Source organism: Hirundo rustica, chromosome 7 (genome assembly GCF_015227805.2).
Source record: "Hirundo rustica isolate bHirRus1 chromosome 7, bHirRus1.pri.v3, whole genome shotgun sequence".
In the NCBI taxonomy this organism is placed as follows: Eukaryota; Metazoa; Chordata; class Aves; order Passeriformes; family Hirundinidae; genus Hirundo; species Hirundo rustica.
In genome coordinates, this window is record NC_053456.1 from 16,918,612 (window position 1) to 16,943,432 (window position 24,821).

Consider the following 24,821-nt stretch of genomic DNA (forward strand, 5'->3'; position numbering starts at 1 on the left):
CACTTTCTTCACAGTTCCACTCATCCATGGAAGTATGATTCAAATTTAAGGCAAATCAACAGAGAAACAGAATTCTCACCTTATAGTGCTCAAGATTATCAGACTTTGTAGGAAGACCCATAAATCGTTCTGTATAGATCGATGCTAAAATTAAAGAAGAAAAAAGCTATAAATAAAAAACGTGCAGATATTTTGTGGCTTCAGTGACACATAGGAAATTAAAGGATGTTTAACTGTGTCTGTTCTTGGTTTCCTCATGACACACCAAATTTAAACATAATTTAAAAATCAACTATGAAGGCTAATTATTTACTGTTCTCCAAAACATCGTGGCAGAAATAGTAGTTTTATACTCACCTAGGTTTTGTGGATAAATTGTGGATAAATAATAATTGGCAATGCTTTATGCTGTTGGGTTGAACTCCAGAAGTCAGTTGAATAAAGGTGCATGGTGGAAAAAGAACACAGACTAATTCTGACACCTTAAAAAGAGGAGCTGAGGATGTGTATGTGTATTAACAGTAAATATAGATATGCATGTTGTCCTTTTCCTATTGAATGTACATATGCAGGAGGAGGAAGGCATGCAGGCATGAACTTAAAAGGTGGCCCACTGCTTTTCAGGTCTCTGTTCAATTCCTTTTCCTAATTACAACAAAGTCTGGTAACAGATTTGACAAAATAAATGTGAATAACTGAACAGTATCTATCACCAAGAAATCAGTAGAAACATCTTTCTTAGAGCTGCCTCAGTATTTATACTTTAACTAGGAGCTGTTATGAAAATTTATGGAAAACTGACACAGCAGCTGCTACTACCAGAAGATTACTTTCTTTATGACCTTGTCTTAAAAGAGTAGCTGACACACATTGAGCAGTCAAGCTGCAGTATTACAAGGATTTTATTTATTTATGGGAGTCAGGGCTTTCTGACAAAGAAGAGCTGTAATCTTCCCCTCACAAAAGACAGGTGATGGCCATCGTAATCATGAAGGAATTGTGATTTTTTTATTTTGTCCAGTTTGATACACTGTATTAGAAAAAAATTATTAAAAAAATAGAAATGAGAATCCTCCCAGGAAAAGAAAGTTAATCAATATACTCTTGTTCCCATAGTTTATTATCTATCATTTACATGTGCTACCACTGAGAGCTAAAGATGTGTACGTCTCCCAGATCAGCCAAGAAAGGCTTCTGAAGATAACTTGTAATATAAGAAGGGAAAAAAAATTAAGTAGCCTATTTTTTATCAAAATTCTTTATCATTCCATGAAAACAGAAAATGTGCAAGATCTATTGTCAACACAATGTCAAACAACCATATCGGGCTTAAGTTTTCAATAAAATAAACTTTCTGAATGGCTGGAATTTCTACAGTATTCTGAGCCATTTTTTCCAATCTCTTCTACTAATATAGCTACAATAAGTCCACAGAGGTCAGCATTAAAATGAATAAGTGGAAGATTCAGCTTGTCAATTATTGAGGAAGGAAAAGCAGATGAATTTAAATAAATTTTCCTAAAACAGTCACAGATAAAATGCTTTGAACTATGCATTGTCCCTGAATGGAATCTTCCTTTCCATCTTATTACTGTTCAGCTCTTATTAACTCTTACTCAAAATGGAGGGGGGTGGGGCAGCTTCTGACAAAAGATTATGGTCCAGAATCTCATCTGTGCATCTAAAAGAGGGTTGGACAGAATTTAGAAGCTCTAGGGGCCAGTACATCCTCTGACATACTGATACTACTCAGAGATTCAAGGAAGTAATGTCCTGTAGTTTTGCCCCTAACACAGTTCACCCTAATGTTAACATGACCTGTTTGCCAAAACTTATGACTCATGACTTCCTTCTGTTTCCTTCCTTCCTTAGTGGAGGTACATTTGCCTGTTTGGATTTTGCAGTGTGTTTTCAGCAAGATTCTTTAGTTGCCACCTGAAAATTCAGCCAACATTGAGATTGCACTGGTGCAGGTCTATCTGCCTGAACTTAAAAACTACATTTGAATTGAGATGCTGGGATAAATTTTTATAACTCATCTTTTATCAAGGGACTTTTGCAAAAGCAGTGCTTTATGCCTGCATTCTGGAAATAATTTTGTGATCATGAGTAAAAATGTCTTAAAAAAATCTTGATGGCAGTGAAAACACGAAGACTATGCTTCCTGTGTCATACAAATATTTTCCCCTTTGTTTGCAAAACACCATAAATACAAGGAATGTCTGTGCTAGCAGTCAGGGAAGAAATCTTTCCCATTTAACCAAAAAATTTTCTCATAACCAAGACTTCTTAGAAAACGACCATATGCTAAGTAAATGTGTTCAAAGTGCTACATTTTACTCATTGAAAATATTCATGCCATGATTTTTTTTTTTACACTAAGGTTCCCTAACACCATGCCAAAAGCTGAACAGGTCGGCAAGTACGAGTATGTGCCTGCTTTATTCACACAGGAAGGCCTTGGGAAGATACTCCTAGTGTTGTTTCCTCTCAACAGTTTGGAGCCTAATTCCATAAACATAATTAAAGTATGTATCATAACACAACAATACAGGAGGTGTGGCTGAGAAACATTTAAAGGGAAAAGTATTTAATAAATAATAATAATAATAATAAAATATATATATATCTCAAACACAATAGTCCTCTTTTCCACTGCTTTTTGGAAACAACTTTGCAGTCATCAGAAATACTGATTCCTGACACAGGTCATTTGTGGTCTCAGAAGTTGAAATGTATTATGATTCTGTTACTGGCAGATAAATCAGTTCAGCTGTTTCTGCAGTCAGTGATAACATTTTAACAGGATTTTCAGGCAGATCACTCCTTAATAGCAGTTTATTGAGAGGGCTTTATACACTTACTGTTACAGAAGTGCATATGGAATTATCCAGACATACCTTCTTTGTGACAAAGTCAGTTCCAAACTGACAGTTGCACTCAGTTATTTTCAGCAAGAAAAACATTAAACTTAAGGTCTTAAAAGTTTTAAATCTAGGTAATTTGAATGTCTTTATCTTTCAAATTGCCAGTCTCTTGCAATGATTTAATTTAAGAAGTCATTAAATGCTACATCTTGCTTTCCAAGTCAGTATTTATGACAAGTTTCCATACCGTAATATTCCCAGCTAGAAACAGGAGCCACAGCCATTCCGCATTTAAATACTCCGCTGCCAGATCCAAGTGCCAAAGAAGTTACATAGCCACCATAGGACTAGGAGGAAATCACAGACAGTTTAAAATTGCTGGTGAAGTATCATTCTGTTTTCTGAATCAAACTCATATAAATTAATTCCAAATTAACTAATTGGCTTTGAATGCATGGAGGACAAAGTAACAAAAGGTTGAAGTATTTTGAAATTAATTTATTGGTATCAAATGGGTCTGACATAATTTCTTGCAAATGAGATTCAACAATTTTATCAGATCACTTCTTTTTTTGCTGCTTCTTCAATGTTTATCAGAGGATATTGCTATTATTACCACTTACAATCACAGGGAAATTTAATTTGGTAGCATCCTTCAGGGTAATCTAATGCAACCTGTAGCTCAAAACAAGGCTAAATTCAGATGTAAATTATACCGATCACAGTCACATCCATAGTAGACATCCTCTGCCCTCAATCTGCTTCAACAGTGAGCAATGTTGTCTTTATTTTTTTTTTCCTAAAACCAAACAACTTTCCTTCTGGCAGCTTGTTTTCATTGCCTCTCATCCTTTCAAGGTGTACTTCCAAGAAGGGGTTAGAATTTTTTTCCCTTCCTTAACAAACTATCTAGTTTTTGCTAAAGATTAGCATATTGATCCAACTCAATCATCAGTACTAATATACTCATCTGTGGAGCAATTCCTCCCTACTGCCTGCCACTGTTCCTAGATTTTCTGGCCTGATTCCTCAAACTGGGACCCAGAAAGGAAGAATAAGTTCATGGCTGTAAGAAGGGTGAAGCAGTAAGTAAGCCTGGTTATAAGAATAAATCTGTGAAACTGAATGAGGCTAGTTGCTGAGACAGGAAAATAATGTAAATAAAAAGCCTTTGCTTTGGCTCTCCACAGGATGTGGAACTGAGGTTGGAAAAACTCCTTTGCAAAATAATGGGTTTATGTTTACTTAGGAATAGAGAAAGGGATAAAAATATGATGTGTCATGAAAAAATCTGAAGGTTACTTCAGTAGCATATGAAAGACTAAGGAAAGAGGCAGAATTATTAAATATTTTTTTGGTACAGAAGTTAAGTTAGTCTATCCTCTTCACTTTTCAGCTTGAAATGATAGTGAGGGATATAGTAGTAGAAACAGTAATTCATATAATTTTTCCAACTCATCTGATTTACTCATTTGATCTTTCAAAAAATCAATCCACAAGGCTAAAAAGTAAGGCATTAGGATTGTGCAGCTAAATATATTCACAGTAACAGGCCAAGAGAGAGAGTTCACAATCCAAATTACTTTAGTGGTTATTTAAGAGCTTTTGCCATCTTGAAAAGTTTGATGAGTCTGAGCACGAGTTCATCCACACTCACCAAGCTGCAGCCTATAAATAAGCAACATCTTTCAACTCCTTTCAAAGCTTACAGACTGGGAAATGGCATAATAAATTGGAAATGGAAAAAAGACTAATAGGTTTGCCAGTTGTGCCTTTATTGTAATATTATATCTACTACTGGAATACAATGTGTCCAAGCTCTTACTTGGTTCAGGAAACACTGTGGTGAAATAAAATATTATGTGATTTAAAAAAAGAAAATACTTTCTTGAGGCCTTAAATTACTTAATGTCACTTTAGAATTATTCACTTCTAAGTGTCTGTGTCACTTAATTTCACCATATGGTATCCATTTTATTCTGGTGTAACAGTAGTACCTATACCAAAGTAACTTAAATATTGGTTGATAGAAGCTTCATAGATAGATTTTAGCAATTCTGCTCATGTGCTAACATCAGGCAATACATCTGGCTATTAAAGGTTCTGGGAGCATTACAAAGAGAAATACATGAAAAAAGCAAGGATGAAAAATAAACTGGCTAATAAATTGGAACGTCTCCCATACTGTCCATTTTTTCTTTGTCTTGGTGAAGCTGTCAGTGTTGTAAACCCCTCAGACCTAGATTCATCCCTGGTGACCATTGCAAAGCCAGCCAAGTACACAGTGATTCAGGATGATGCAGGGGTCAAAGTTTCTGCTGAGAGATAGTCATAGGACTTTTTTCACTATTTTAGTATCAGATCAGAAAGGACAATACTTGAATTTTGACACCAGGCCAGTAAGTCCCTAAGTTAAAAGTAAAGCCAAATAAAATGTAATTTGGCTTAACTTCCAGTACAAACAATGTATTAGACATGAGCTTTTCAAAATTCCATCTTGAGATGCCAAAGATTCATTTTGGGGAGCTTGAACTGTTGCAATTGCATGTATATACGTACCAGCACGAACCATCCCCTTTGGCAATACCATCACACATTTGCAGAAGAAATTTTATACATATTTAAGACAGAGCCAGGAAGAATTTTTTTTTTTTAAAAAATCATACTGTAGGATTATTTAAAGATGTAAAACCTCCAATCACTTACCCAGCCCCATATTGCTATTCGCTTCTCATCAATAAAGCCCATTTCTATAAATTTTCTGTGGAAAATAAAATCAAAGCAATAAATGCATTATTGGAAAAAATGGCTAGTACAATGACAAATTAGCAAAAAATAGTTTTTCTTTCACTTTTTTTCCACATATCTCACCAATTTGAGCAAACTGACAATCAACATAGCATGCCTGATTTCTACAAAACATCAGCTATTCAATCAATAGGTTTTGAAAGGGAATAGGCAGAATTTTTCCTGAAAGAATAAAAAAATACTGAAATTAATACTTCCATCATAGTAATTTTTGTTCCAGTGGATGAGGATCATTTTCACTGCTTTAGTGTCAAAGGTGCTGGATTACCATTAACATTCAGACTTTATCATGCAAGATACTCAACATTCTGATGTCATGGTGAGTTAATACTTTGATTTCTCAAGAGGAACAGTATCGACTTCTGAGGAGATTAGGGATTCCCTGGAGAAAAAAAGCTTTTGTTTTATGTGCCTGAAAAGAAAAAGCTCTGGTGGATACTTTAATACAAAATAATAATGAAGGAACCATCTACTAACACTCCAAGTAGGTAATAAGCTTGAAATGTGTAAAAGGTGCAAAACTTCTTTTGCTCTCAAGAATCAAATAGGTCAAAGAGAACCATAAATGTTAGGTCTCCTACAAATATACTGAATCAGAGTGTGCAGACTGTATTTCTAAAGATGTCCTAGCAACAGCAGAGAAAAGAGGATGAGGCAAAAGACCCCTCAAAGGGTTTAGAGTGACAGATAAACACAATAGGTTCAGATACACATCACGACACATAGTAGCCTTATTTACTAGGACAAACCCAAGTGAATTGACAACACCCAAAATGTGGGATTCTATCCGGGTGGGACAGAGTCAGAAAAGCCAAAAAATTACTCAGCTTTGTTATATTACTGTCTTAATCCCAGGGGCTCCACCTACAGTAAAAGCCCCTCCAGGAACTTCCCACTAGAGTAGAGAGGCTCTCTAAAAATCATGGATCTTAATCCATGTGTTAGATCAGGAAGATGGAATGCACTGCGTTTAACTGAACAAAAATTTAGTCTAGGCGCTGACAGAAAACTGGGAAAGTGTAGTGTGGAGTCTGAGGTCATCTTTTAATGGCCTATTTCAGCAGATTTTGCAACTGCAGAATCAGTTTACGTTCCCTCTGATATTCTATGTCTGAGTGACAATTCAGAATTATATAGAAGCATTCTTGTGATAAAAGTTTCAAGATAGAAAATAAAATAGTAGAATAACAGAAAAACTTGACATGATATACAGTTATTCTTTTGATTTATCACTGGAAATGATAATGGTGCAGTTATATTTATAACATTGAAGAGGAAATGAATTATCACAAAGCAGGAAGAGGAAGTAACATATCCTTCTCACACACACTTGTAAATACAGGCAGTGCTCTTAAACAAGCAGAGAAAGCCTTGAAAATCTGTGTTGCAACATCCAATTTCTAGCTAAGAAACTCAAGTATCTTGGTTGAGTCTGGAGGAAATAGGGTATTTAGTGTTGCACCTGGAAATCTATCCATACTCTGATGGGCCAAATTCTACAACAAAGGCTAGGCTAAATTCCTGCCTTGCACTCATCTCTGTGGGGTTCAAACTAACACTTCTTCAAATTCTCACTTTAGCAGTGCTACTGAATCTGTAAAATTGACAAGACAAACTTTCTTAGCAATCTTCAGCTTTCACTTCCAAAACCTCCACATAGGGAATTGGTTTCCCTTGGAACAATTCATGTGTTTTCATGCACAGGAGCAGCTGTTGGGGAACACTTACCAGGGGACCTCAGGTACCTTCTGTTGTTCTTAACTATCCTACAACATCACAGAATCCAAGTTTGTGACTCATTGGCCTGTAGAACATTTGTGTCAGGTTCAGTTTCTCTACCAACTTCTCATTTGACCTTTAGGTAATCAGTGAGGCAAATCTCCATGGATCTCTGGCTAATCTCTATGGTCACAGGTAGGGTAGCCCTATAGGAAATAACTTCAGAGAAATGGATATTTGGTGTACCTCTCACCACTGACAATTGTATTTCTTTAGGTTTAGGAATGAAGCCTCTTATGACTCTAATGCAGTGCAAGTGGTGTGGTCCAAATGTGGACTTAATATACCAGAGAAAACCTCACTGACATCAAGCATCAAATATTTTATTTTTAAAAGTGTTTTTGTCTTATATCCTGGAGACCTCAAGTGTTCAGAAGAAAAGCTGAGAATTCAGTATTTCTTTCACCTTACTACTACTACTCATGCAAATACAACAGCTATACAGGGAGCTAATCTACTTACTTAACTGCTGAGATTTGGTCCTCAACTTCATAGACTCCAAGTCTTCGATATACTGCATGCAAAATCTTGTCACCTTGATAAGCTGTCCCTCTGCCATCCACCAGGGCAACAATAATTCCCTCTTTGCTTGCAAGATAGGTTATCCAGCTAATGCTAAAGGTTTCCTTTACATTCTGACTGCAAGGTCCTCCATACCTGAGGATGAAAAGTCACACATTTTCAACTCATACTTGCAAATTTATAAATGGTTACTGGACATTGGACTATAGCTATTGGTACTGATAACATTTTCTCCACATGTATTTTGCTACATGACTGGTTCAGAGAACTACTATTTTCATGTTTTTTATCAGATTTTGCTATCTAAAATCCATTTTAATCATTTAGGTCTTATTCCTAAGGCAAATTATTAGTTTCAGCTCAGATTAAGTGGTGCAGTATCACCTGCTTGTCCTAAGGGGAATCCTTGGAAGAGCCATCCCTCAAAGATTCAATTCTTTGCTCTTTCCAAATTTCTTAGGAGTAACAGCCCTTTTTGGGTTCTGCTTTTTTGCATTTGATTTCCACATGTTGTCAGTAATGCCAAAGAAAACGAGAAAAAGAAATACAGCTCCTTCCACTTTTTGCTATCCCCAGACCTTATTTGTTTCAGTAGGGAATATCATGCTGTTGGAGCTGTGGGCAGAACACACCCCACATAGCTGAGCGATACAGAGGCACTCCCCATGAGAATGGCCTAATGCAAATTACACACTTGACCTCAAGGACAGAACTCTTCTGCTCTAAACTTCAAACATACTTCGCATTCTTGGACCTTTGGATCACCACTGGTTAATAAAAAATGATGTGAAGTTTATTACACCCATTCAGCTCTCCTTTCTGCATTTTTTTTCTTTTACCACCTCAATTTTTATTGCCTTTTCTGCCTGCAATAAATTATGTCAAAAGCTCTTAACAAGCAAGTCCACATGGCTTAGTTTTCTTTTCTTCTTAAAAAAATGAAGCAGGCTCTTGTATTTTTTCATATTAGCAAAGCTGCAATCAGTACTTTCAGACTGTCTCATGATAAACAGAAGCAGCAAAAGAGCTAAGATCTACAAGGAGTAGCCCACAGGATTTTAGCTTTTCTCTTCCTCTGAGACAGTAATCCTTATTATGCTAAGATTAACATTAAAATCCTTATCAATCTCCATTGGGATGAATTTCTATTCCAGAAATATATTGAAAAAAACACAATAAATGAAACAGAGCTAAGTAGTTTTGCTTTTGCTTTATAAAATGTTGCAAATGTCCCAGGTTTTGTTAAATTAGAAAAAGTATGTTCTCTAACAAAACAACAACATTCAAAGGAAGGAAGAGCTACATACACCTGAATAAGCAGAGGGTACTTCTTGGATCTATCGAACTGTGGAGGTAGTAGCATTTTATACCACAAAGCTAGAAAAGACAAATGAAAATTAAGTTCTTAATGGTTGAAACAACTCCTCTAGGCATAATCCAGAGTCTGGTGTAACAGTGTATGAACATGAATCAGCACATAGTACACAATGCACGAACTGTGAATCACAGAACTGATGCAATTAACTGTTTATATTGAGATGTTGAAGAACAGCTTTGAAGAAACCCACATTTACTTTAATTTAGCTATGCATTAAATGATTACTTCACAGAAGTCTAGGTTCTCAGTTTTTCCAGGTGCGTAGAAAAGCAGAACCTTTTTAAGATTATCAGATATTAGTTTTGGAAACTTTGATTTATTACCATGGGATACTATTGGTAAGTCATTACTGAAAAGAAAAGTGCAAGCAAGTCAATATAATGTGTAACATGAGAACAGCAGTTTACATTTCCCATTTTATTAACACCATATTATATTGTTTTTATACAATATTTAAACTCTTTACCAATAGAATTAAAGATTTTTTAAAAACTTGTGTTGTGAAACAAACGCATTTTAACCACTATTTTACTGAGAGATACCCTGAGGCGTAGACAAATTAGCTGTTATTGAACAGGGCAGAAAAAGGCCTTTTCTTCCCAATCTGACAGGCTAACAACTTTGTTCTACAGAAAGACAATATTTACTATAACAAAATTAAGGCAAAATATTAAAATGGTAAGAATAAAAAGTACAATAATACATGTAATTCTTACTTATACCATCCACTTCAAGCTTATTAATTTCTTCTTTCGGCAGTCTGATCTCTTGCAAAGCAGACTGCAATTCCCAATTGTCTTCCAATACTCTGAGCTCTAAGTAAAAGAAATGCCTGAATTATTAACTGATTTACTGTTAATTTCTCTTCAGTAATTAAGACTCCTTTACTTTGTGTTATTAGAACAGAAAGGAAATCTGTGAATTTTACAAGCAGAGTAATGAAATCCACTCAGGCACTTCTAATTGGGCTTGATCACATAGCTAAATGAAAGAAAAGCACTGGTATTGCAGATTTTTATAGGATGTACATTTTGCAATGCAAATCATTTCACATGTTGCCTCCAAGTGTTAGAGTCCCGCATGTTAAGAAGAAACAGCTTTCTCCTGCAGATCCCTCATCCCAGTTTTGTAAAATGGGGGAGCTAGAAATGCAAAATTCATGACATTGTGCAAAACACAGTCCTGTATCTCCTGTATCCCCTCTCTTGCTTATGAGACTAACATCATTTAACCTCCGAGACCCTTGTGCAGTGTGGTCAAGCACATGATCCTCAGGGAATGGCTTGTTTCTGGGTAATGCAGGAAACTGAATTTCTCAAGGGCTTATGGGCAAACCTTCACTCAACCACTGTACGATACGTTCCTAGTCAAAGACACCAGACTTACCATCCCACTGTCCTTATTACTCCTCACTTAATAAACCTTTTTTTTTTTTTAAATTATTTTTTAAAATCTGAACAGTACTAACATTTATTGTTTTACTTGTTTTAGACCAAACTTACAGTAACATAATTTAAAAATTACTGTTTAAAATTTAATTAATTTACAGGACAGACTGCAGAACTATATATTATGAATCCATTGGGTCTTGTTTATTTACGTGTTTTTCCATGAGTAGTGTGGGATGAAGAATATTGGAAACATAATGGAAATCTATGACTTTTAGCTTCACTTTCAGAAAGAACCTTTTGAAACTGCAAGAGATTTTCCTTTTTTCCTTTACCTTTCCCTCCTCCTTGCTTCTGGAAATGTTCAAAAAAGTACAGGAAGTATTCTTCTCTCAACCTATATTGAGCTAGGTAGTGCTTAGGACATGCCAGAAATATAATACTGGGATTTGTTCTTTCAAAGTACTCTTGACAAGTCTTGCAGATTCAAGTGGGTTTTTTTATGGCTGAAAGATCATTCTGACTTTGGATGCTCATGCAAACTCAGCTGAACCCTTTTTCATCCTTCCCCTCAAAACTCCTGAAACTTCCCCATCACCACAACTGAATTGTAGGCATCCTGGAAGGAACTTCCAAACTGATCTGTGTCAGTTTAACTGTCTCCTACTAAAATTTATGGGTGATATAGTTTCAAAATGCTGCCAACTGCAATGAAAATGGATTTACTAAAAATAGTTTTGCACCACAGAAGAGATTATGAAAGCAAGGAACTGAAGGAAAATTAATTCAAAAAAGGTAATGAAGAAGTCAGAAGCCTGATTTTGTTTTTATTCCTGAGAATAACAGCACAGAAGAGGGAGGCATGATGAATCCAGTGGTGAAAATCCATTACAGGAAATTGTTCTTTGCTGCAGAGAGGTTAAGAAACACATAACTGCAGTTGGGCGCTTTGTTGCATTTCAAACAATGCATAGTTTGATAAGATAGTAGGGGTCCTTTACATAAAAGATAACAGTGAATCAGGAAAAAACAGAGAGCTATAACAATGGATTAAATATGTAAAAAAAAAAAAAAAAAAAAAAAATCCATGCATGCAATGTATTTAAACCTTTAAATCTATTTAAACCTTCTGCAAAAGAAATACTATTTCAGTTATGGTATAGAAACTAATACAGTTTCTGTACCATAACTGCAGTAGACACGTTAACCTATCTTTTCCATTTGCAAAAAATTTTAAGTGGTTATAAAATAAGATGTACCATCTAATATTGGAGTCTAAATAACATGATGTTGCAATTCACTGACTTCTACAGAATCATCATGGATTAAGTCAGTGTAACAATATTGCAGCATTTGTCTTCCTTATGTTTTTGTGTCTCTTTCGGTCAGACGACACTCAGTTAAAAGTGCGTCATCAATGCAGGCTGAACTGTAAGGACCATTACAACTACCAGCTCATTTCCACTGATTACTCGGGAAGGAAGGGAATGCCAAATCACTGAAGTTTACACAGAACCATGCTAGTTTTCATAACATTCCAGGAACTGAAGGCTTAAAGTTGGAGAAGAACTTTTAAGAAAAAAGCACGGAACAGAGAGAGAAGATTCACTGCAGAACAATTACTGTTTTCATAGTTAGAAAATTCCTGCTTGGCTTGGTTGCAAAGACTCTTCACTAACAGGCTACTTAAAGATTAAGGGCTCTGAATGTTCTTTGCTGAAGATCATACTTTGTATCAGTAATTACACTTTGTCTGAAGTAGTTATTTGAACTTATCATCTGAAAGAGCTTCTGCTCTTCTCTGACATCTCTACTGATGGCTGAAAAGGAAGTCATTGATCCAAATTCTAATTAGTACAATATGTCAAACTGTAAACTCTAAATAATACACTATTGTGTTTTGTATAATGTAGTGTTGCCTCATGAAAAAAAGTGTGTTCATCTAAATGTGAAAATGAATATTCTGGAAATCACAATAATGCTTTCTACAAAGTTTGACTCAAAATTTCATAGACAAAGAGCTGCCCATGTTCATTTTATCTACAATGTGTAAACAGGAAAAACAGCAGGGTGCTATAAAAGTGCTGGACTCAGGAACTGAGATAAACGCATCTCTGTGTTCATTCATGTTTGGATTTTACTAATGAACACATCTAGACAGACACCAGTTATTTAAATACCAAACAAGGTGAAAGGCTTCTTGATCACAATCCTAAATATTGCATTAGAAGACCTTGATCTGGATTAGAGGTAAAGGAGTATACCAATTGCTCAGAAACAGGCAGGATACTTGCGGTACCTCTATCACCACGGTTCTCAAAAAGAGTAGAAATGGGAATCCCGGGACCTGTCATAAGAATGATAAAAAGTCAGTTTACAGTTCGAAGCTGGAATTTGGTGATGCAGTGTGTATTACATTAACATTGATAATGGACAGGAGTTAAAGAGCTCAGATTTGCTGCAGAAATCTGAATCTTCTCTGCTGTATAACTCACTAGTCCCTGCTGCAATACATAAGGTACTGTGTGTACAAAGACTTGCATATATACAGGCATTGCTTAGCAAACGTAATAGAAGCAACTTTAAATCTACTAACACTTCCTCCGTCAAGACGAAGTGACATCTAGTTAATACCTGAGATGTGATTACATAAGGTGAATGCAGAATTACCAATGTGAAACATTCTTCTGAGAACATGTCTCATCGTATTTGTGAAGGTGAGTGCCTTTCACATGGTGATGACCTTACTGACTATTTTGTGCAAGAATGATTGAAAGGTGTTGTTATTTGCTACATTTGGTTCTCTGCTCAACAGAAGTTGTAAGGAAATTTTCAGCTGATCAGTCGGTGCAGAATCACAACAGTAAATCTTACAAGAAGTAAACAAAAGGAAAACCTTGGATACTCTTTCTCTTTTTTTTAGATTGTGATGTCACTGTTTTCTGAGTACAGCAGTGGATGAAACCTCAGATCACTGAAATCTCTGAATTTATTAGAAAAGAGCTAAGACTTCATTTAATACTTGTGTCTTGCATGCGGATTCAATGATCACGTATCTGGAGCTGAATTTTCTTAGATCAGTTATTAAAAATGTTCTCAGGTGCTAAATAGCCAACATTTATGGCTGACACGGGTCTTAATAATTTCAAATGGGAAACACAGTAAAGTCGTTTCTCATAGCTAACTTTGATGACATAAACTGGAAAACAGTATATATTTCTAAATCCTACTCTGGCTGCTGCAAGAAAAAACATGGCTCTCATGAGCTGGATTAAAAACTGTTTTGTGGCATGGAGGACATACACAAATTTGGTTTTAATTCTCAAAACCCCAGCTTTTTGTTGAAAAACTAAGAAAATCCTGAATATATCTGTATTTATTGAAACATCTTCACAAAATTTTTGAACATGGGAAGTATCTTTCTGGAAATATTTCCTGGTTATTGTGAAATTTTTGTGAGTCATGCAAAAATCATTTGGGATAATCAATATTAAGTACAGTGCTGATGAATTTTAAAGAACAACAGATTATATGTTTGCCCCCATGCATACATACCATAACAGATCAAGGCATAATACTTAGAGCGTTCACTGAATCTTGCTGTATAATACTGGCATCTCTCTTTTCTTAAATTGCAAGTAATGCATTGTTTTCTCATAGGTTTACTTCCAATGTTGATTCTAAGAGAAAAATCAAATAAAGCAATGGTTATTTTGCTAAAATTAACTTTACATATGTCTGTCTCATATTCTTGAATGCAGGCCCTGTACCTTCAGAACAGTTAATTTAAAAATAAATGCTTGGTCTTTTTATTAATTTTTTCCCAAGAGTATATTTAAATATTAGATGTCATTTCTCCTCAACTGCCAGATAGAATCAGTGGTTAAGATTTAGCTAAAATAGTTTGTGAAATTACACATTAAACATCTTGAAATGAAATTGCTTTATTGACAAATCCAGACATCTTCTATTAACCTTCTATCATTAAGATAATGTTGATAACACTTACTTGTAAATATTCCTTCTTCCTGGATAGCCTTCAAATTCATTGCTTGAATAGAAACTGCAAATTCATTTATATGTTAATAAATAATCCATAAAGTGATGACCTATGAATGAGCATCAAGATGAAAAGCCGTCTTGGAAGTTAATTTAGACTTTTTGAGATTTCTGCATGTGATGGAAGAGTAGTTAAGCTTATATACCTTTCATCTTAATAAATCTTTGCTCAGACCATGATTAGGTGACACATAAGCCATACAAACAGGAGTTCCATATTAATTCTCATGAGCTAATCTCTCCAATTATGTAAGCTGTTTCTGTGTATACAGTAAGCTGAATGAGAGATCATAAAAAGACAAGTAACTGAAAATTGTGTGAGGGGTAACCACATGATTAAATGTTTTTAAATAAGCCTCTCCAAGATGGGTGATAAAAATAAATAGAAAATTGAAGTCAATTTGCAAAGAATCTTTCATAAGTAAATCATATTTACAAACCTATGCATTGCCTTAGCATACAAATTTGTTGTGGATGTATTTAGATAAAAAACAATTTACACGTAATTATAATCTGATGAGTCAACAAATGGTGTTCCAATGATTAAGTGCTGCTTTTACTGACAATACAACCTTTTTTCTTCATGACACTTACATTGCATCATTTGTTACTCTGAAAATGTATATTGCCTCCCATTCTCCACTTGTAACTTGGATTGCATTCTCCTGTGTAGTGAGACATTTAAGTTACTGAATATTGCAGAATTCTTTTTGGACAGTGGATCAAGGTAGAACACTTTGTTTGACTTACCACAGAGCCATTGATGTAATGAATATGCTTATAACCATTTTTGTCACTAAAAATTTTGTAGTATGACCTGCTGTCTGATGTAAAATATGGTGCAGAAACAAAGAACTGAAACAATGGAAGAAAAACAGTAGATGAAATATGAGACTGTCCAAGCTGTTTAGCAGACTATACTACACATGCTAAAAGTAACAAGACTATTTAATCAATTCAAATGGGACAAACAACTTTGCACAAGTTTGTACCTGTGATATTCCATCTCCCCATGATCACACGTTACAATTTCTGTCATTTGAGATTTCTTAAACTGATAATATAGAAACCTCAAGAACATCACAACTGTGAGCTCTCTACTTGTAAGTGGAATAATTTGTATATTCTTTGAATGACCTTTCTTTAGTTATTTAAAAACAGGCAGAAATGATTTTTAACAAGTAAGTTTCTGAATAAAGCTAATGTTCATGAATGGTGCCAGACTGAATATTCTGTGGACCTCAAAGTTTGGCTGTTTCACTGAGCAAGCATAGCATCAAAGAAATAGATACCTGAAGTTTCCCGTAGTATTCCACTAATTTTAAAGAACTGATTATTCCAGATATGATCATTCAACTTTTACTTCCTTTCAAACAATCGCTTCCTTACTAAAACTGTCAATCAAGGTTGAATTACTGCAACTGTAAGTTTTGCTTTCAAAACATGAAGACATAGGAATGACCTGCAAGTATGTCAAACATAGTCAAAAATCCCTGAGCGAGAATAACTTTTGAATAATATTAACTCAAGCTCAACTAGGACTTGTGACCACAAGTTAAATTCTCCTGGAGATTTTTTGTGATTCCTAATACTTGAAAACCCATAGACGCAAAAGCTGGGATTTATGTATGTGTGCAAATTCTTTAGCTCTAACAAAAATCTGTCATCAGAACCTCAAATGAAGTGTCAAAAAAAAAAAAAAAAAAAAAAAAAAAAAGAGAAAAGGACAAAGTAAAATAACTAATCCTTGTAAATATATATGATCATCACATTAAAACATCTCTTTAGGGACAGTGCAGTGAAAATTGAAGCTCATTGTTAAGTCCACTGCAGGATATTCAGGCAGTGTGAGGTTCACACACTTGATTCTGTTAACTTCCTCTGCCTGAAAGTAAATATAAGCAACACTACATAATTGCTGTTGGACTATATGAGTGAAAATACTGATCTCATGCTCTTACTATTTCCTTGCAGGTTTGTTTTTACTGCAAGTTTCCAAAGGTATATGGTTGTCTAGGTTTACTAGGCAGAGAAAACATATTTTGCAAAGAGAACTCCAGAGAAGTACTGCCTGCCATTCCACCTTGAAGGTACTCCCCTAGCTGAAGATGTGCAGCACCTGGCATTAAAACTGTTCTGAGTGGACAGGTTTTGTTCTTAAGATACTGTGGTAGCCCATTTTATCCCTTGCCCTCATGACACCAGAGGAATTTTACATCTATTTTTAGGCTCCAGAATACTTCTAGAGATTTCACTGCACTATAAATCTACCTCTTTTCATTACTTTCACGCCGTCATTAATTTCTGTCTCGACCAACTTTCCTGTCTAGTCAGTTGGTCGGGACAGAAATAGGTTTTTAAATTTAGAAAGCAAGTAGCCAGATACAATGCCTAGCACAGCATTAAAAGTCTCAGTCCTACAGTGCAACAAGTCTAAGCAGTGCTGTACATCTCAGAAGGGTGCTTCATGTTTGAAAACACTGATGGGAAGATGCATGAAGCTGAAGCTTTTAATTAAATTAAAACAGAGTTCAACAAGAAAACCTACTCCGCCTGCCCATCCTGTTTGACTCTCTTCTACGTGCTGTTGATTCTGAAAAACAAAAGCAAGTGTACACTCTTTAAGAAGATTGAGTTTATGGAGATTCAAAATCTTCAAATAAATCAGTAGCTGCCTGTAAAAGAGAGTTTTAGAATATCTGCTATGAAGATTCAGGGAGTTGGAGGTTGTCTAAATAAATAATATTTCTGTATTAAGGTCATTACATTAATTAAATTATTGTTTTTAACAGCTGTCATCAGACCTAAATAAAATTTAAAGCAATTATGCAACCTTTTCACTGAAAACAAGAATGAACAACTACTTAATCTCATTAATGTTTTGGCAAAACTCCCAAGTAAAATAATATCAGGAATATTAATACTAAAATTTTGGTTTAGATTTTCAGCTGGTTTATATTTTCTTCGATTTCAGAGCTGTGATGTTGATTTAGAGTGGATGATGTGACTACTAGGCATCCTGAGACTAGGAATATCAATTTAGAAGATCCTTGCTCTTAAAGCTGATTTGGAAACAGACTTATACTGAGCATGAATGATGAAGCTAAATGCAGCTAAAGGAGCTTTTACATTTGTGCTTATATAGTGCTTGTAAAGTTTCTAGTGATATATTTTAAAAATCTGCATTCAATCTATGTGTTTCTTTATACTGTTCATTCAATACAGTATTTCTTCAAAGTCTGAACTCAATTTAACAAATTTGCTTTCTAAGGAATATGGTTTGTATTTCTTATCCTCAACATAATCTCATTACTATTTAAAATCACAAATTCTCCCTTCTAATTTAACCCCTACAAAGTGACTTGAGGAAAAGCTGCAAGTCCTTTCCCCTTAGAAGACTATTTAGTACTTTGCAAGGGCTCTATTGAGCTACTAACTGAAAAGATGGATTTTATTTCATTTTAAGATAATAAAAATAGGATGTATTGTTTTATATCTGCATCCTAACATTATTTTCCTTTCTTTAAATTAAGACTCAGATCTTGATGACATAGTACATTAGGGATATATTTAACTTCTCTCATTTGAGTGGTCCCAGTTTCACATAACAGGCCTATCTTTTACTCATATGAATAGTTGCACTGCTCACATTGGTTTTTGTGGTCTAGTCACATGAGAACGAGTTGAACATGTGAACATTTCTCATGAATCTACACTTTAGGAATATATTGTAGATTATGTTTTGTTCTTATTTTCAAATACATAAAACATAGCACGTTTATTGTACATTAGAGACTCGATGCAATCTGAATTCAACAAGAGAACTATTTTTGCCAAAGGAAATGTTCAGATATACTTTCTAACGGCAAATAGAGCTAATGCAGCAGTTCCATCTGTTCACACTCCTTCGATTGGCCATTTGTGCAAACTTTAATGTGATAAAAGCATTGTATCACTGTATAAATATAGAATTATAGAAACGTCAGTAGTGACTCCATAAATAAGGTTTCACGGAGAAATGCAATTAAACAAGGATCATGAACACAGTCCTGAAAGATGTTAATTGGTCTGGTCTGGTCTGGTTCCAGCAAAGCAATTAAGCACATGCTTAATTTTAAACACACAAACAGATCTATTGAAGTAAATAAAACTGGTTATGTGCTAAAAGTTAAGATTGTGTTAAAGTACTTCAGTGGATAGTGGTAGAATACTAGAAACCTTATATATTTTTTTCCTTTCCATTAAAATACGCAATTATTAAAATATAGCTTACTTGGAGGCAAGGTGGAGATTCACTGTTAATGTACTTATAAAGTGGAACAATTACTCAGGAAATATAGCAAATGCTGAATTAAATATTTTTTTTCCTAACAAATTACAATATTTCTCTGTGGAATACTACTTCAATGACAATGTTTTTGAAATAACAGGACCTTAAATTCCCTTTAAATTAGCAACAATTTTCAAGTTAAAGAGGAGTAAAAATTATTTTCAGCTTGAAAAGGCTGTGCCAATAAACTCTGAATTTATAATTTATCGCAGAATGCCTTTATAAACATTCTTGCTTTTTATTTCCCATTACTTCAAGGTTTCATCTAATGTTAGTTTTAATAGGGTTTGTGTACCACGGACCCTAAGAACAAGACAAGCCAAAAGCACCAATACTGAAAGACAAATGAGATCTTTGTGCTAGTTACTGTAATTCAGGGTTGTCTTTTTGTCAGGATCTATATGAATTTATCTGTGTGTACACTTTTCAGGTTTTACAAAGCTCTGTTCTGTTCAGCAGACCACTCTCTTCTTCCCCAGCTTACTAAAGCATTAACAGTAACTGTTGCAATTAGCCTGAAGTTTTCAGATCTGATTGTGCCTCTGAAAACTTGCCTACTGTCTAGAACTGTATGATTTGATAAAACAGAAGAATTTATTCTTCCAGAAAACCTGCCTTACTATTAATGTGTATGTTCTTTCAAATAGTCTAACATTAATCTAAAAGGATGTGATTTAGTCAGACTTAGTACGGAATTTCAGGATGGCATAATACAATTTTCTTAAAAAAAAATACAGATCCTATATGGGTCCATTTTAAAGATGCTAACACAAGAAGGAAATAAACAACATTACTGAAAGTATCTCAATAGCATTTTTCTGGGGGCGGTGGTTGTTGTTTAGTTGTTATTTAAGCTTCACAAAGAAAAAATGTGGTGATTTTATTTCCTGGAGTAATTAATATTTTTAACCCCTCTTCCAGCAATTAAAATTCTGAAACAGGTATCACTACTAGTAAAAGATTACTTTGATAAAACACAGTAAAATATAATTATGGCAGGGATTAAAAAAATGCTAATTTCAGTAATTTTGGATTTATAGTTCCAACTTCATTACCTCTGGACAGTCCCAAGTATTTAAATGCTCTTTGAAGTCACAAATAGCTAAGACTGAAAAATTCTGTATTCTCTTCAGCCACTGCACACAGATTCGAGTATCTGTTACCCAAGTAAGCCAAGTAAAATAGTGATCACTAAAATATAAAAAAAAACACAAAGGAAGAAATGGTGGTTATTAAGGAACAGGAGTATAGAAGCATTGCTACAGATTGCATTCCCCACATTGCTCTCTGAAAAACAACAGCAAAGCTTCCACTGTTTTAGGGAACTTTTTTATCCTTTGTACCAATGTATCATATGGACAGCCAAAATAAAAATACAATATTTCTAATTAGCTTCTGATCCTTCTAGGAGTTTAATATGGCAGTACACTGCTAGAAAAAGTACAACATAGAGGTTCAAGCACTTAAACAAATAGACAAAACCTTTTTTGTTTTAAACAAGAAAAGACATATTGAGGGCACACTACCTGGATGCTATGATTGCAGGAACTGACACCTCCTTAGGCCCAAATGCTTCAGGGTTAATAGTGTCTACAATAAACACTTTAACAGTAGGATTTTTAGCTCCAGCCTTCAAAGAAAATGTTTTAGGTTATTAAAACCAGGCTCTGAATAATTCAGATTGAGGAAAATTAAAGCACTTTTTGCAGGAAAGTAGACAGGTTACAAAATATGAATTCATTTGAGTAAAACAGAGCAAATGGTCTTATAAGATCTCAGAGTGACACCACAGCACTAGTACATACTTAATTTTGTATCATTTCATATATAAAGAAAACCTTTGAGTCTAGTGCCTTCCTCTACAGAAAACGTGCTTGGTGCATTGTCCTGTTTGCAGCACACATTACCCTGATTTCAGCATAAAACTCCAGTTTATTCACATTATTGCAAGTGCTGTTTCACATTCCAGCTGGGAAATGGTTGCTTAAACAGATTTCACGGTTGCTTCTTCACTGCGTACGTTATCAGTTTTTTAATTCTTCTCCATGTGTGGTCTAAACCACACACATTATGTATTACTTTAGAACTGTGACACAGCTGACAGGTGAGCAAATTCTTAAGATACATTAACATGATCCCTTGCAGTCATATGAACATGCTAAGAGTCAGGAGAGCTCTCTAACACATGCTGAAGAAATGCCAACCCAAAATCTTCTTGCCTTAGATCTGGCACTTGAAAGCAATTAAAATCCAAAGCCCCTTGGGATCAAAAAGCACTATGAAGTGTGCAAATAAAGTGAAGCTGCCATAGCCTTTATTTTTAAAAATAAAAAATAATTTAGTCTTATAATTTATTTACTATAATGAAAAATAACACCTGCATAGTTTACACATCAGAATAAGTAAACTGAATTGAAAAATATTAAAGGCTTGACAATGCAAGCATACACTTTTGCACATGCTTTTTACTGAAATGAGTAATTCCATTTATTTCACTGATATTGTGTTTAACATTTTGCATGTACCTACAGCGTTTCAGAACTTTGACTAAGCTTGTTTTCTTTCATTTAAGTCACAATGGATTTAACGACGGTAATGCTTAAGAAATTAAGCACAGCTAATTTTCTCATTGTCATAACTCATTTCTCAACAGAAAGGAAATCAAAAGAATGATAAAACATACCTTTGGGTATGGGATAGTTATTTTTCTAGGATACTGGTCCTCACCAAAATACGAATATTCAATAACTGGTATGTCAGAATCATTAAATTGTACATATGCTAAATATCTTCCACTTGGAGACCACCACAGCGCATATTTTGTTGCTAGCATCTCCTCTGAGGGAAAAACAACCAACAACTTTATAACTGTAATCTACCTTCCAATCTATTTTAGCACTCTACTCAGCCATCTAGACACATAAACACAGTTACACTAAATAAATAACATCAAACATCTCAAAACATGCACACAGATCCCACTTAACTCACTTGGGATTTTCCTGTGTGCATGTTTTTACATTTTTTCTGGATGCACTGAAGTGCCAGTTTTAATAAAAATTGAACTTTAAATCTTAATTCCCAGCCTCTGCCTTTGCATCAGAAGGAAGACAACTTTGTTGAGTTTTGATACAGTTTCAGTAACAAAGACTCTGAATTTTCATTATATGTTATTAATACAAAATTCATACATTGTACAACAAATCCAATATGGAAAAGAAGTAATCCTTAGGGCTTAAAAAAAGAGTATCATCACAGATATTTTAAAATGGATTGTGAAAACTGGCATCAATCTCAATAAAGCAATTGTTGTTGCCCTTCAAGATTTACTTACCTTCATAGACCCAGTCAGGAATCCCATTAAATATTTCATTCTGTTTTCCATCACTAGTTATTTTAATTGGTGCCTCTCTAGGACTTGGTTTCAAATAGATATTATTCTGGTATACATATATCTAAAGACAAGAAAGTTTTTCTTAAGAGTACAGGCAATAACAGGATTAGAGAAACATCTTCTGCAGCCAATACTCCTACATTACCCTAGCAAGACCTAATGCATACAAAATGGGAAATGGTACACTGATAGCCCTTGTAAATTCTGCAAGAGTTGGTATCCCAGCAAATAAATTATACATTACAGGCCAAATTCAATGTTCACTAAAAATTTTAGAACAGACTTTAAATATTGCATCTGTAAATCTTCATTTTAAATTCATGTGTTAAACAGCATCAATGGGAAACCAATTGGTTTTCAGGCCTCGAAACTGCATTTAATCTTATATAAAATTATATTGGTCAATTCTGGATAGAGACTGGTGAGAAAACTGAAACATATAATTGGATTATTCTATTGAGACACAGACAGTAAAATCTGAACAAGTTAAAACTGTTTTCTTTGTCATTATTTCTTATAATCAAAATGAATAAAGACAGGCCTGTCAAAAATATGACCTAATAAAATAAAAACCAAAGGCAGATAAATGTCTTTTAGCCATACCAAGCAAATTAATTCTAGCACTTAATTATCTTTACTAACCAATTTGTGTCCAACGGGTGACCAGGATATATACTGAATTTTATGTGGAAGTTGATTTTCTGTTACAAAACCACTAAAAAAAGGAAAGAAGTTGAGATGGCTTTTTGTGCTTAGTGCAAATGGATCATTATACTGTACATTAATATAAAAGTAATAAAGCTATTTTCTAACTGCTTATTGTTTCTCAAGCAATGCAGGCAATTAAGGCAGTCAGAGACATGCAGTTAACACGACAGTGTGCACCAGTACTGGCAAAGACTTAAAATTACTCCTCTGAAAACCTACTCAGCAGCCTAAGGAGCCAGCCTTATCTCTTTCCAAATGCTGCACAAATACCTCCAGTCACTTGCTGAGGATCCTAACTCACATGCAGCACCTCTCTACTCACATTAGCTTGCAGCAACTTCTTCCTGTCACCTTGAGCCAACAGTTTCCCAAGAACAGTGCAGCACAGTGCAGCCCCTGTTGCTCAGAACTAAGAAGCATTTGGTCACACTGCTTCTCACAGCACAAAAAGGTGACTGCAGAGGCAGATGGCCTCCACTGGATTTGGGTGGAAAGGGAAGTGGTTTGGGCAATCTTGGGAAAGAGACCAAATGTCATAGGAGGAGCTACAGACCTTTGAGGAACGCGGGATGGGCTGCTACAAGTTTTAGAAAAGCTGACGATTAGATCAGTGATGAAAATAATGAATTAGTAGAAGAGGATGGAGACAAAAGAGAATATTGAGTAGTGAAAGTTTTAGAGCATGAAATAGAAATCAATCCAGATGAAAAGAATGTATGATTCTTCCTATAGAACATTTTTTTTTCTCAAGCAAACATGTAACCTGTGAGATCTAGGCAAAAGCAAAGCAAGTTGGTAGTCACATTGCTACAGTTTTAGAGTGAATGCTTGCAAGCACATCACTACAGTGTATTCACCACAGCTCTCTGTAGGAAATACCAGGCCTTACCCATATATGAGATCATAAATGTGATACGATGCCGTATAAGAGTATCTCCACAGCTGCATAAATGATGCAAGAGAGTATTATTAGTCTTGAAAAAGATAATCTAATTACAAATAATCATCTGACACAGCCTACTCCTTTCTCAAGAAAGTACCAAGAAACAGTTATCTATGGTAAACACAATCAACAAGACACTAAATAAAATTAAACATTACATTAAGAAGTATATTAAAATAACTACCTTGGAATAATTGCTTTCCAGAGCTATGAAATAATGGTCTGCTGACATCACATAATTTGAAGCATTAACTTGTTTCTGAAAAATTAAGAAGTAAATTAGATTCTAATCTCACTCACTTTTAAACTGTAACTTGAAATACGACTGCACTTTTCTGCCTTTTTATTAATTAAAAAGGTACATACCATTGTGCTGTTTCTCATGATGGTGGTTGCGTAATTAATTTCAACATTGTAAAGAATAATGTCATCTTCTGCAGACTGATGAAGATATTCATTATCTTTATAAACAAGATAAAATGTCTGTTACCTTCGCAGAAGATACTAGAGAAAATTTTGTTTATCAACAAACTCACACCTCTTTCAAAGAATAGGTTTTAAGCAAATATCTTTTGGCATCTACATAAAAAATGTTTTTCTTCTAATGATGCTGAGGTACAGTTATGAATAAACTGTCTTCAGGGT

At 34.7% G+C, this 24,821-nt stretch overlaps 1 protein-coding gene across 1 annotated transcript in view; it reads right to left on the reverse strand.

Moving 5' to 3' along the window:
* Positions 1-24,821, reverse strand: part of LOC120755011 (prolyl endopeptidase FAP-like) — a 37,242-nt gene that overhangs the window by 3,972 nt on the left and 8,449 nt on the right. The window contains exons 4-23 of the mRNA XM_058421326.1: positions 24,543-24,637; positions 24,361-24,435; positions 24,123-24,175; positions 23,168-23,240; positions 22,466-22,586; positions 21,815-21,969; positions 20,658-20,761; positions 20,187-20,322; positions 17,350-17,394; positions 15,552-15,656; positions 15,396-15,466; positions 14,752-14,805; positions 14,298-14,422; positions 13,042-13,089; positions 10,071-10,169; positions 9,284-9,353; positions 7,917-8,111; positions 5,574-5,628; positions 3,115-3,214; positions 80-144 (exon numbers count right to left, since the gene is read on the reverse strand). Coding sequence (XP_058277309.1) covers positions 80-144; positions 3,115-3,214; positions 5,574-5,628; positions 7,917-8,111; positions 9,284-9,353; positions 10,071-10,169; positions 13,042-13,089; positions 14,298-14,422; positions 14,752-14,805; positions 15,396-15,466; positions 15,552-15,656; positions 17,350-17,394; positions 20,187-20,322; positions 20,658-20,761; positions 21,815-21,969; positions 22,466-22,586; positions 23,168-23,240; positions 24,123-24,175; positions 24,361-24,435; positions 24,543-24,637 — 1,844 coding nt within the window. The remainder of the gene's footprint in view (positions 1-79; positions 145-3,114; positions 3,215-5,573; positions 5,629-7,916; positions 8,112-9,283; positions 9,354-10,070; positions 10,170-13,041; positions 13,090-14,297; positions 14,423-14,751; positions 14,806-15,395; positions 15,467-15,551; positions 15,657-17,349; positions 17,395-20,186; positions 20,323-20,657; positions 20,762-21,814; positions 21,970-22,465; positions 22,587-23,167; positions 23,241-24,122; positions 24,176-24,360; positions 24,436-24,542; positions 24,638-24,821) is intronic.